This window comes from Mercenaria mercenaria, chromosome 6 (genome assembly GCF_021730395.1).
Source record: "Mercenaria mercenaria strain notata chromosome 6, MADL_Memer_1, whole genome shotgun sequence".
NCBI classification, from domain to species: Eukaryota; Metazoa; Mollusca; class Bivalvia; order Venerida; family Veneridae; genus Mercenaria; species Mercenaria mercenaria.
The window spans coordinates 20,810,040-20,822,971 of NC_069366.1; the positions used below are offsets into that span (position 1 = coordinate 20,810,040).

A 12,932-nucleotide genomic window follows, 5' to 3' on the forward strand; every position below is an offset into this window, starting at 1 on the left:
TGAGTATTAGCAGTGATTGATTCTCCTTGTTTATCTGATATTTTAACTACAGAGTCTAAATCATTTATTATTTTTTTAATTTGATCATTAATTATCTTAATTGCTTCAGTATTAGCAGTAATTAACTCTCCTTGTTTAACTGATTTTTCAACTACAAAGTCCAGTTCATTTTTATGTTCTTCAACTTTATCATTAAGCTGCGTCATATCTTCTTGTAATTTTTTTGTAATATTACTTAATTCTGCATATTTTAAATTGTGACGGTTGTCAACAATACTAATCCAATTTCGAATTTGTTTTTTAAAGTCATCTATTTTAGAATTGAGCTCTTTTTTAAAGTCCTCTAATGCTGTATCATGGTCATCACCTCTTTGTGAAGCTGCATTTTCCAATTCAGATTTATATTCTGCAAGTTTATTTGAAAATAATTCTAATAAATCTTTATGCTTATTTTCAGTTTCAGTATTTAGTTTATTTATTTCTGTTCTAATTTCTAACTGATACATATTTTGTAACTTTTTCTCAGCTTCAATAATCTTGTCTTTTAGTTCTTCATGTTTAATCATACTATCTTTTAATTCTTGAATTTGAGTGAATAAAATGTTTAAATTAACTCGAAATACTTCTTTTATGTTATCATCTGTTAAATCAGATTTCTCTTCAAGTTCTTTAATAGAATCAACCATAGCTTTCATTTCTTCTTCAATTTTACCTTGTAATTGATTAATTAATAATGAATTCTTTTTAAAATCTTTTGCTAATTCTTCAATATTCTTTACTTCTTCTTCTAATGTCTGTTTTATAGATTTGATGTCTTCAAGATTATAGTCATCTATTACACTTTGAACTTTTTTAAACATAAATCGTCTTGAAACTACATCGGTGGATTTATCTGGATTTCCTAGGTTAATTATTTTATTACCTCCCATATCTAATGCTCTGTTCATTGTGTTATCAAGTTCCTTATTTCTGTGAAGATATGATTCCATGTCCTTTCTAAGCTTTTTGTATTGTTTTTTAGTAGCATAATCACTTAAATCAATATCAAATTTAACTTTACTTATACTTTCAGGTTCACTTATTTGTTCTATATTATTAAAAACTCCCATTATATAATTATTATATATTACCAGTAAAGTTTTTTCTTAAAAACTTCCTTGGTTTGTCAATATATAAGAAATCATACTTCTGTTTTGTTGCATTAGCAAAAGAATCACGATCTATATTTTGTTCATTACAAATCCTATCATTTTCCATTTTACCTGGACTTTCAAATAAAATATAATGTGAACAGTTAATTCGAATATCTTTTGGTGTTTTATAGTAAGACTGACTTAAATAAATAACACAACAGTTTTTGTGACGTCCTTGAATAAAGTATTTTGTTATTTCATTTTGAACTTTTTTATCTTCACATACAAAATCATCAAATATTACTACTTTTTGTTTTTCTGATTCAAGATTCTCACAAGGTTCAATTTGGTTGGGATCAGCTGAATATTCAAGTATTTCATTTGGATCTACTTTAATTTGTTTTGCAATTTGGCTTAAGTTGTTAATTAAATCTTGATATTTAGATTGTTCTAGGTTTTTAGCATATAAGTATAATTTATCATAATATATAAGAGGTTTTTGAAGTATATGCATTAATGTATTTGTTTTTCCAGATCCAGAAGATCCACATATTAACATTCTAAAACATGAATCTGGCACAAAAGGATAATATTGTTTAAAGTTATTGGATTTATCACTTTTTGTATCATAATTTGGAATTTCCATTTATATAATATTACATTATTTTACATTATTTTACAATATCTTACATTATTTTACATTATTTTACATTATCTTACATTATTATATAAATGCAATCAAAACTTAATGAAATAAGAATAAGAAAAAACTTAGTCGGGCAAAAGATGAGAGTGTCACAGGGTGAGAAAAATGTGCAGCCAGACCGGGACTCGAACCCGGGGCCTCGGAATACCGTTCCGATGCTCTACCGACTGAGCTACCCGGCCGCCTACACACTTTCTCCCCGTTTTTATATTCAAGTTCTATACCGTGACATATTTCCCCACCATTTTGAAATTCGTCCTCGAATTTCAGCGGGTACTTTATATATAAGCAATTACAGGTGTCGGAGACTAACCAGTGTAATGCCGTCACGGTCCCATGTTGGGCGCCAAATGTCACAGGGTGAGAAAAATGTGCAGCCAGACCGGGACTCGAACCCGGGGCCTCGGAATACCGTTCCGATGCTCTACCGACTGAGCTACCCGGCCGCCTACACACTTTCTCCCCGTTTTTATATTCAAGTTCTATACCGTGACATCCTTCGTCAATGGCGCCCAAAACATGGATTGGGTTGCATTAGACACTACACAGATCACTTGAGAAACAGTACTTTCACTTTTGGTTTGGGATTTCCCTTGAGTTCACCTGAGAAATCATAGATTTACCTGTGACGTCACTCACGTTTATGAACAATTTCATTGGATATCATATCCACGTGGTATGGAATACCATTTCGTTTGTTTACTATCGACACGTGCGCACGGATTTTGACAAGTTTGACAGTTACGCATATTGGGCCCTAAACACATCGTTAGCTGATCAGCATCTTTCGGATACTTTTTCTGGATGTCGTCGTCGCCGCGTTGTTGACCTGGATCTTTGGAAATAAGAATGCTTTGACATTCCGAACTTTTGTCTGTGCGTTGACATTAGTTAATTTAGTGCTTAGGATATAGTGTGTTAGTGCTGGAATAAGTGTTTCAAAAGTTATTTGGAATTAGGATATGTTTAGTGGGTAAGATTTTTTTCTATTTTTCTGCTTAGTTATAATTAGACTGTGATTGAAATTTTATATTACCAGAGTTATACATGTATTTTTGACCTTAGGTTATTAGAAGGTTTGTTGATATTATAAACTCTTCGTAGTAATATTCAGATATATAGTCTGACTATTTATTTCCTTAGAAAGTTGCAGTTAAGAGGACTAACTCTTTAACACCTGTCCCGCTCCAACCCGATAAAATCCAATACTCCAATAGTATACCATATAACCTAATAAAATACTGAAATTTCCAATAGCCTTGATAGCTCCATCGGTAGCGATGTAGGGTTATGAATGAAACAGATTTTTAACCCGTGGGTTCGAGACGCAGAATTTCCAATTTTTTTTTTCTCCTTACAAGTGTCGTCTTTGTTATAAAGTCATTTAATATAGTCTTTCTATTCTTATTTCTTGCAAAATGTAAGAAGTTTGAATTTGTTTCATAGCATTTATCGGTGTTTCTCTTTGTAATATTACCAAAGGGAAAATACTTAGGTCTAGCTTATAAAATCCTTGCAAGGTGTTGACAAAAACGTAAAACAGAGACAAACAGTATTTTATTTCAAGTAGAAAAGTATATCTTCAAGTAGTTTTATTTGAAGTGATACTTCTTTACAGCAAAATAAAATTTTCGCGAAAGTTGATAAAACGTGCACGATTCGGCAATGTACCGCGGCAGCGCATAATTCGATACGGTATAACATATAAACATTCTATAGTGTTACAGCGGAATTAGCTCGGTAGGGAGAGCGTTGGACTTGAGATCTGAAAGTTGGTGGTTCGAATCCCGACAAAGGCTTAAGTTTTTTTTTTCTTTCCAAAAGACTATAGAAAAGAAAATGAAAGTAAGCCACAAGATGAGCATAGAAATAGAAGATATGGTGGGTACAATAGATGGAATGGTCCAAGGGATTTCAATAGATGGAATGGTTCGAGGGATTACAACAGAGGAGCAAACAGCTATAGGAATCGATTTGACGATAGGAGTCATAAATTAAAAGAGCAAAGCCCAGATACCGATAAGAAGCAAGAGGAAAAGAAAGGAGATATGAAAGTCAAAGAGGAGAAGAAACAAAATTCAGAAAAAGAGTTAAACTAGTTGGCGCTTCTGTTGAAGGGCTCAGCAGAAGCATAGAGGAAATTAAAGGCCCAAAAGATAATCAGATAAAGACAAGATTGATCGGGAAAGCAAATGAACATGAAATATTGATTAAAGATTGTGTGACAAAAGCACTGATTGATACTGGTAGTATGATAAGCACAATGTCGGAAAATTTCTATAGAAGTATGACTGATAGGCCAGAACTAAGAAGTCTAGAAGATTTTGATATTGACATATATTGTGCAAATGGACAGGAAGTGCCTTATAGTGGTTATATAGAGCTAGGTGTAAAAGTTCCGTCATTAAGTGACGAAGAAGTTGTTGCTCTAATTTTGATTGTACCACAAACAGAATACAACCAAAGAGTACCGGTTATTATAGGCACAAATCTAATTCGTGAATTTTCAAAACTAAGTAAAAAGAAGGAAGCTGATACTATTCCAAATGAATGGAAAGAATCATTTGATGTACTATCAGCGACCACAATTGGTAAAGTTAAAGTCACAAAAAGATTACATTGTTACCAAGGAAACCAAAACTGTAACAGGTTTCATACGCAAGCAGAGACATGTAGAATCAGCTGTAACAGAATGTTTGGATGATATAAATTCTACATCTGCTGTAGTCTGTCCACGAGTTGTCTCGTTGAATAATCCTGGTAGAACATCACGTGTGCCAGTACGGTTGTGCAAACATCAGTGCTAAAACCATGCATATAACAGAAAAAAACTAATATTTGCCAACTGCAGGAAGTCACTGTGCTTAGAAGTATGCCGATCATTGACAAATCGTTCGATATCATCTGATATTTCAGAAACAAGCAAATCCTCTTCTTCTCCAACAAATCTATGTCATCAGTCTGCATCTGAAAAAGAAAACAAAGCCATGAGTGATGAGGAATTAATAAAACATTTGGTGTCGATCTTGAAATGTAAACTTGTCTGAAGAACAGAAAATTAAAGTACAAAAATTATTTCAGAAATGGAATGGCATTTTCCCTAAATCATCCACAGATCTTGGACACACATCAGCCGTAAAACATAAGATTGAATTGTTAGATGAGAAACCTTTTAAAGAGCCATACAGACGCATACCACCAGCGATATTTAACGAAGTGAAAGAACATCTCCATGAAATGATAAAAGTCGGTGCAATTAGGGAATCTAATAGTCCATGGTCATCAAACGTTGTAATAGTGAGGAAAAAGGATGGATCGATTAGACTTTGTATTGATTTCAGGAAAATCAACCAACGGACCAAGAGAGATGCATATGCACTTCCACGGATAGAAGACACTTTGAATTGCCTCGCCGGATCAAGATATTTTTCAAAACTGGACTTGAAATCTGGATACTGGCAGGTAGAGCTAGATGAACGAAATAAAGAGAAAACGGCCTTTCAGGTTTGGGGACTGGGATTCTACGAGTGTAATAGAATGCCCTTTGGCCTATGTAATGCTCCAGCAACCTTTCAGAGATTGATGGAGCGTTGCATGGGCGACCTCAACCTGAAGGACTGTTTTATTTATCTCGATGACATCGTAATATTCTCCTCTGACATAGATTCCCATATTGACCGACTTGATACAGTGTTTGAACGTTTGGCTCAGTACAACCTGAAAGTAAATCCGAAGAAATGTGAATTTTTCAAGAAGAAAATAACTTATCTTGGGCATATAGTCTCAGAAGATGGCATCCAGGCAGATCCTGTAAAGGTAGAAGCCGTAAAAGATTGGCCTATTCCTAAAAATGTGAAGGATGTTCGGAAATTTTTAGATTCGCAGGATACTACAGTGCGATTCATCAAAGCTTTGCATCCATAGCACGACCTATAAACAATCTTCTTATTGGACAACCTGCAAATAGAAAGAAAACATCAAAATTAATAAAATCAACAAAGAAAGTTCACTTTAAATGGACAAGGAACACAGGAAGCATTCGATAAACTTAAAGAGAAACTTACCAACCCGCCTGTACTTGCATATGCCAGCTACGATCTGCCGTTCAAGGTGCACACGGATGCTTCATCTTCTGGTCTTGGAGCCGTCCTCTATCAACGCCAAGATGGAAAAGACAGGGTCATTGCTTTTGCGAGTAGGAGTCTCAAACCTGCAGAAAGGAATTATCCGGCTCACAAGCTGGAATTTCTCGCCCTAAAGTGGGCGGTGTCAGAGAAATTCCACGACTACCTGTATGGGGCGAAGTTCGAGCTTGTGACGGATAACAACCCATTAACTTATGTAAGTTCCACCGCTAAACTTGATGCACTAGTCACCGCTGGCTTGCTTCCTTGGCAAATTATGACTTCGTACCGAAATACAGACCTGGGTCGAAGAATACGGATGCCGACAGCCTATCTCGTATGAAGGAAAAGGAGAACCTTTCAACCATTCCCAGAGATGCTGTTAAAGCAGTTATCCAATCAGCCCTTACTGATGGTGCTTTAAGTGACTCCCTCTCTATGCCCGATGATGTAACTTCAAACGAACAGTCAGATTCGATTCCAGATGACTTATTGTACAGTTATAGTTTGTCGTCTAAAGATTGGAAAAAGGCCCAAAAACAGGACCAAGTGATTAGTACAATAATTGACCATCTTAACAATGGTACCAAACCGGCTAAGCCAGATGGACCAATGCATACATATACAAGGGATTGGTTAAAACTAATCCTTAAAGATGGTGTACTATTTCGAAAATCACTTGTTAATGGATACGAAAGACTACAGTTAGTCTTGCCTACCAATCTGCGAATCGATATCTTTGAAGCTCTGCATAACGATTTGGGCCACCAGGGTAGAGACCGAACAACGTCACTATTTAAAGAAAGATTTTACTTTCCAGGTCTAGATACATTTGTGGCGGAACAAGTTAGAAACTGTGGAAGGTGCATTAGAAGGAAAAGTCTTTCTTCTAAAGCTGAACTTGTCCCGATACTGTCTTCGGCACCAATGCAAGTCGTCTGTTTGGATTTCTTGTCCTTGGAGAGAAGCAAAGGAGGCTTTGAGGATATCCTGGTCATAACGGACCACTTCAGTCGTTATGCACAGGCATATCCTACCAGGAACCAAACAGCAAGGACAACAGCCAGATTCTTTTTGAGAATTTCATACTGCATTATGGTTTCCGGCGTCCATCCATAGCGACCAGGGTCCGAACTTCGAGTCTCGTCTGATTAAAGAACTATGCAACATCGCAGGCGTCAAAAGACAAGAAACCACGCCTTACCACGCAATGGGTAACGGACAGGTCGAGCGGTTTAATCAGACGTTACTAAAGATGCTGGGTACCCTAGAGGAGTATCAGAAGTCCGACTGGAGGGCGCATGTACCCACCCTTGTACATGCGTACAATGCAACCCATCATAGAAGTACGGGGTTTTCTCCGTATTTTCTAATGTTTGGGAGGCATCCTCGTTTAGTAGTTGATGCTTTCTTAGGGCTACCAGCTGATGATATTTCAGCTGCATCACAAACTGAGTACGTGAATAAGCTGCGCGACCGTCTGAAGCTCGCATATGACAAGGCCCGCCAAACTGCGAGGACTGCAGGACTAGCCAATAAGTCAGTATATGACGAGAAGGCTCGAAGTTCGGTCCTACATCCGGGAGATATTGTGCTTGTGCGCAATGTATCGATCAGAGGAAAACAGAAGTTAGCTGATCGTTGGGAGCAGCAACCATACGTAGTTGTGCGCAAGGTACACGATGACATTCCCGTGTACGAGGTCAGAAGGGAAGGAGCTCGGTTTAAGAAATCTAGAATTCTACACCGAAACCTTCTCCTTCCCTTCATGTCCATAGCAGATGGCTACGATCCCGATGACCACCTTCCTTCTGGTAACACCTCCGATGATGTGGAAGACAACATTGAAACCTTATCTACAGCACCTACTTCGGAAGAGACCAACAGTGCGTCTCCTTCCCACATGCCAGTAGGAGATGGGCAGAAATATGTAATTCCTGCAAGAAGGACTCGGCGTGATGTAGTGAGATCGGAAATACCAGCGGAAACAGCTTCAACACCATCTAAGCGGCCAAATAGGAAAAGACAGAATCCTTATTGGATGAACAGAGGGGACTTTGTTACATATTAATAAGAGGCAGCAGTATGACTGACGATTGTTATCTGTTTTAGTTGTAACTTTTAGTCAGTAATGTTTTATTTCTGTTGACTAAATGTATGTGTGCACAATGAGTATATTTCACTTTTGCATTAGTAAATGTTTAAAATGTGTAAGTATATGTATCTATATGTTCTTAGAACATATTACATTGTTATAAGTACAACCATAAGGTAGATACTTACCTTGGATAAATTGTGGATCATGAATAAGTACTTACCTGTAATTGTAAAATTTGCATCTGCAAATGATTGTTGTATTATATGATTGCTACTTACCTGTTGGACATTCAATGATATTTGAGCTCGATATCACTGATGTTTTTTTTCCAGCTACCACGTACACCATTGGCATGATATTGTGTACTGTATTTAGCTAGATGTTTTAATAGTACATATACTTACCTATATATAGTATAATTATACTTACCTTCGGTAATTAGTTAATTAGCACTCAAGTACTAGTAGTAACACAAGGCTTAGGTTATGTAGTAATTATACTTACCTTGTATACTTACCTTGATCTAGTTGACAAGTTTTAGGTAAAGCAGTAATTATACTTACCTTGTATACTTACCTGGAGCTAGTTGACCTTCTTCTACCAGTATGTCTTATGTAGATTGCAGCTTAGGTCTCTGACACAAAAGCACGTCATTTTAGGGTACTGCAATGTACTTGTACATGCAAATACCTTAGTAGTGATATATCATGTGTAATCTTATTTGCTTTTATTTATCACATACTTGTACACTTAAGATTTTTTTTCTTTCAGCTCTGGGAGTTAAATGTCGGGGACGACATTTCTTAAAGCAGGGGGAGTATGTCATAGGGCATGACAGTCTTGTTCTGAATTTAATTGTTTTACATATTCTTAAATAAAATATAAAGCATACTTAAATTGTTTTTGTTTGTAATTAAATCGAGTATACCCCTTTTAAGATTCAGTGTAAACAATTTCACCCAAATATTATTTACTATAAAATCCGTACATCTTTTCCATCCTATAACCCTATACTTGACATAATAAATTACCGTTATCCTTGTCTACCCCGGTCCCCAACCTGAATTGTACTAATCTTTAATCTATGTCTTTGTATTGCAATAATCGAGAGCAAGTGTAAATGCTTCACTGCACTTGCCTTTTGATGTAAATCCATATATAGAGAGTTTACATAAGAATAAATAAATATATTATCTAAGATAATTATTGCTTTGTTTCAGGTTAGTACTTTTACTTCTTTAGTTACAGAGCTTATTTATAAGTGTATTAGTTTTTATGACTTTGATGTAAATTGTTCTGAAATTAGTATTTCATGTAATATTGTTAGGACATCAAGTGTACATGTATAATTGGAATTCAATGTATTGTATAAATGTAAATGCTTCACTGCACTTGCCTTCTTGATGTAAATCCATATATAGAGAGTTTACATAAGAATAATAAATATATTATCTAAGATAATTATTGCTTTGTTTCAGTTTCAATATTTGTTCACTGGGACAAACAAGTGATCCCAGGTGTGTAGCACCCAAAGAACCCACATCTACCAGTAAAATATAAATATTTGGCAGAAGGGTCGAGCTAGCCTTCGGGCACGACAAGGAGAGCCCTTCGTCAAGAGCTCTTAGAGAAGAAATAATGAGAGAAAAAATTAAGAAAGCTACAAATCGGGATATGTACACTGAAATTTATAAACCAATTACTGAAAAAATAGAAAGTCAAAAAGAACAATTATCAAGTCAGTTAAAAGCATTACCTGGAATAAAACAACAATTAGCGTTACTTCCAAAAAGTATATCAGAAGATTTGACACAAGGTATTACTGAATTAACTAAAGGAATGCAAGAAGAATCTAAAAAACAACAAGCTTTAAAACCGACTCCTTATACATCAATAGATTGGGGAGATGAACCAGCTGGATGGGTTCCTCAAGATGAACTTAAAAGATTAGAAGATTACGGAAGAGAAAAGATGGGAATAACTGAAGAATCAGAAGAATTTCCTGAAATTGTTGAGACAAGACCGAAAGAAAAGGAAATACCTACAGTAGATTTAGATGCTTTTCTGGATAATGATGTTTTAGAAGAATATAAATATTTCAAACCGTCTGAATTATTTGACTTTTTAACTGCAGATGAATCTAATTCAGATAAAATAAGTAAAGACGATCTTGAAGCTACAATAGATAAGGTTACTGAAAATATTAGAAAATTAAATGGTTCAATAACTGGCAAATCAAATTCAAAAGATCCAAATAAACAAGAAAAAGTAAAAGAATTAAAACATGATCGAGATGAACTCATAAAGTACAAAGACCGGTTAAATAATATTCTTGGTATGGCTTCTACATATGGACAAGGAATAAAACATCATAACCCATATAAAGTTTCACCAAATGGACAATATGGTAATTTAATTATTAACTTAAATAAACTTTATGGTCAAAATAAATTAATTGCTAAGGATAGAATAACTGGAAAGGAAGTAATTAACACTAAAGTAGATGATGATTTAATTGATTTGATTAATAAAAGATATAACAATAATAAAAAGCATTCAATTCATTCAAGAAAAATATTCAAAGAATTAACAGAAAAGTCAGGATTGCCTATCAATAAAAGATCTATGAAATTTAAAAAAGTAATTAGGGGACAAGGTTATGACATTTGTCCATGTAATCCAAAAGAATTGGTTAATGACTTGGAGTTAATTTGTGGTTCAATTGATGCTGGAAATAATAATGAAGAACTAAAAAATGAAGGTATTAGAATAATTGATGAACTATTAAAAATGAAAAAATTGTTACCAGAACAACATGAAATGTTATATAAAAAATATTTTTCTTGAATTTAGTTTTTAATTATATATAAATGGAACAAAAAATAGTATTAAGTTCTGAAACAGTTAAAGATAATAAAAAACCCCGGGGTTTTTTCTCTTTGTTTTCTTTTTTAAAAAAAATAAATTTTGTTTTTTTAAGTTTAACATCCCCACTTGCGTTAAATTAAATAAAAAACAATTTTGGAAAAAAAACAATTTACCAAAGTTCCCCAAAATTTTAAAAAAATTTGGGGCATAATTTAAAAATGGTGTTAAAAAAACAAATTTTTCCCAAAAATTTAATTTGTTTAAGAAAAAATTTGTTTCCAATTGATAATTTTTTGTTATTTGGTTTCTTTTTACCTTGGAAAAAAAAGTGGAAAATCTGGGGGGAACTCCCAATTCTCTCTTGGAAAAACTTCTGGATCTTTTTTTCCGGGTTTGGTTTCGGGATTTTTCTTTTCTAAAAAAAGGGTTTTTCCCCTTTCCCCGGTTTGGTTTTAAAAAAAAAATTTTTTTCAATTTTTTCGGTTTTTTTAAAAAATTAATTTTTTTGCTTTTCCCAAATTTTTTTTTAAAAATTTTTTTTATTTTACGGACGTATTTTATTTTTGGGGCTCAAAGGAAAAAAAAATTCTCTGTTTACCTTTCTGGGGGACCGGTCCTTGGGAACAGGTATCTTTGCACTTTACCGAAATTGCTTTCAAGTTCCCCCGCACTTCAAAACAAGTGGAAAAAAGCTTGGAAAAAGCAGGAAAAGCGCATTTGAAATGGAACAAAAAAGGTTGGCACGAAGTTGGAAATTTAGCTGCAGCAAAGCTTGTAAAAAACTAAAAAAAAACCCCGCTCCAGCAGTTGGAAATTTTTATTGCCAAGAAATACAAGAAAAAAAAATAGTAAAAAAAAAAGGGAGGGGATATTCATATGAGAATAAATAGAATATTGTCAGGATCGGGAGCTTTAGCTCCCTAGGGAAAAAATGCTCGTGTGGAACTTCGTCAAAAAAAAACGTATTAACAGATTAATTTATAAAAAAAAATTTTTAACTTTAATAAAAAAGAAAAAAAAAATTAAAATAATATAAAATTAAAAACATGTTTAGAACAAAAAAAATTGTAAAAGATAAATTAAACCTCTTTTCAATTTGATACAGTTTTTAATATTGCCCTGGGAAATAATTTTTAAAAAAAAAAAAAACGGAAAACACTAAAATTTAATGAAAGAAGTTCTTTTTTTTGTTGGGGTTTTGGGGTTTTTTGAAGTAAGTTTTAAAGAAAAAAAACTGCGATGGTGCGATATGATACCCCAAATTGCCTAATTAAAAAATGCAGCTTCTTTAAATTGTCAGTTAGTGGTTAAAAAAATGAAAAATTGTTTTTATGAATTTTTATAAAAAGAAAAAAGAAAAAAATTTTTTTAAACTATCTGAAGTTTATGCAAAATCAACTGGAACAAATAATTTATCTATTTAGATACTACCTACTCGCCGAGAAAATTTCGGGGTTGCTTTTCAAAAAGGATTTAATGAAAAAAATAAGGTTAATGCAAAAAATTCCATTAAAATTATTCATTTTTCGGGGTTTTAAAAAATAAATTAACCTCCAAGTCAAATTAAAATAAAGAGCTGAAGATGTGATAATTTAAATTTTTAGAGCTAATGCTGGATCCAGGTAAGTTTTGTAAAAAAATTATTCATGGGTTCCACTTTTGGGTTTTTAATGAATTTGGACTTAATCTAATTTCTGAAAATTTAAAAAAGCAAGATGGTCATACCTTGGGGAAATGATGACGCAATAACGATACACAACAATAAACAATTTTGAATAACGGCTGGGAAACAAAACCACAACTGAAAATTTTTTATTTACAAGACCTGATAAAAGAAATAATCAAGAAATGAACCCAATTTTTTTGAACATTTAAAGTTAATGCAGCATTTATGCTTGTACTTTGATTTCTTGTCTCTTGAATTTGGGTAATGGTGTTTTTATCCGAAACAAATATACAAGTATATCAAAAAATATAAGGTTTAAATTAATTATTATTATAAA

General features: G+C 33.7%; 1 protein-coding gene and 2 non-coding genes across 3 annotated transcripts; 1 reads left to right on the forward strand and 2 right to left on the reverse strand.

The window, feature by feature from the left end:
• Positions 1–1,949: 1,949 nt before the first annotated feature.
• On the reverse strand, positions 1,950–2,021 carry Trnat-ggu (transfer RNA threonine (anticodon GGU)). Its single transcript has one exon. It is a non-coding gene; the product is annotated as a tRNA-Thr (tRNA).
• Positions 2,022–2,213: 192 nt separating this feature from the next.
• Positions 2,214–2,285, reverse strand: Trnat-ggu (transfer RNA threonine (anticodon GGU)). Its single transcript has one exon. It is a non-coding gene; the product is annotated as a tRNA-Thr (tRNA).
• A 4,017-nt stretch (positions 2,286–6,302) lies between these two features.
• On the forward strand, positions 6,303–7,082 carry LOC128557996 (uncharacterized). Its single transcript, XM_053546702.1, has one exon. It carries the CDS (start codon positions 6,303–6,305, stop codon positions 7,080–7,082), a length of 780 nt encoding a protein of 259 aa, XP_053402677.1.
• The last annotated feature ends 5,850 nt before the right edge of the window (positions 7,083–12,932 follow it).

Coding starts and splice junctions, on each gene's coding strand:
- LOC128557996 (XM_053546702.1), top strand. CDS start 6,303: ATGAAGGAAAAGGAGAACCTTTCAACCATTCCCAGAGATGCTGTTAAA.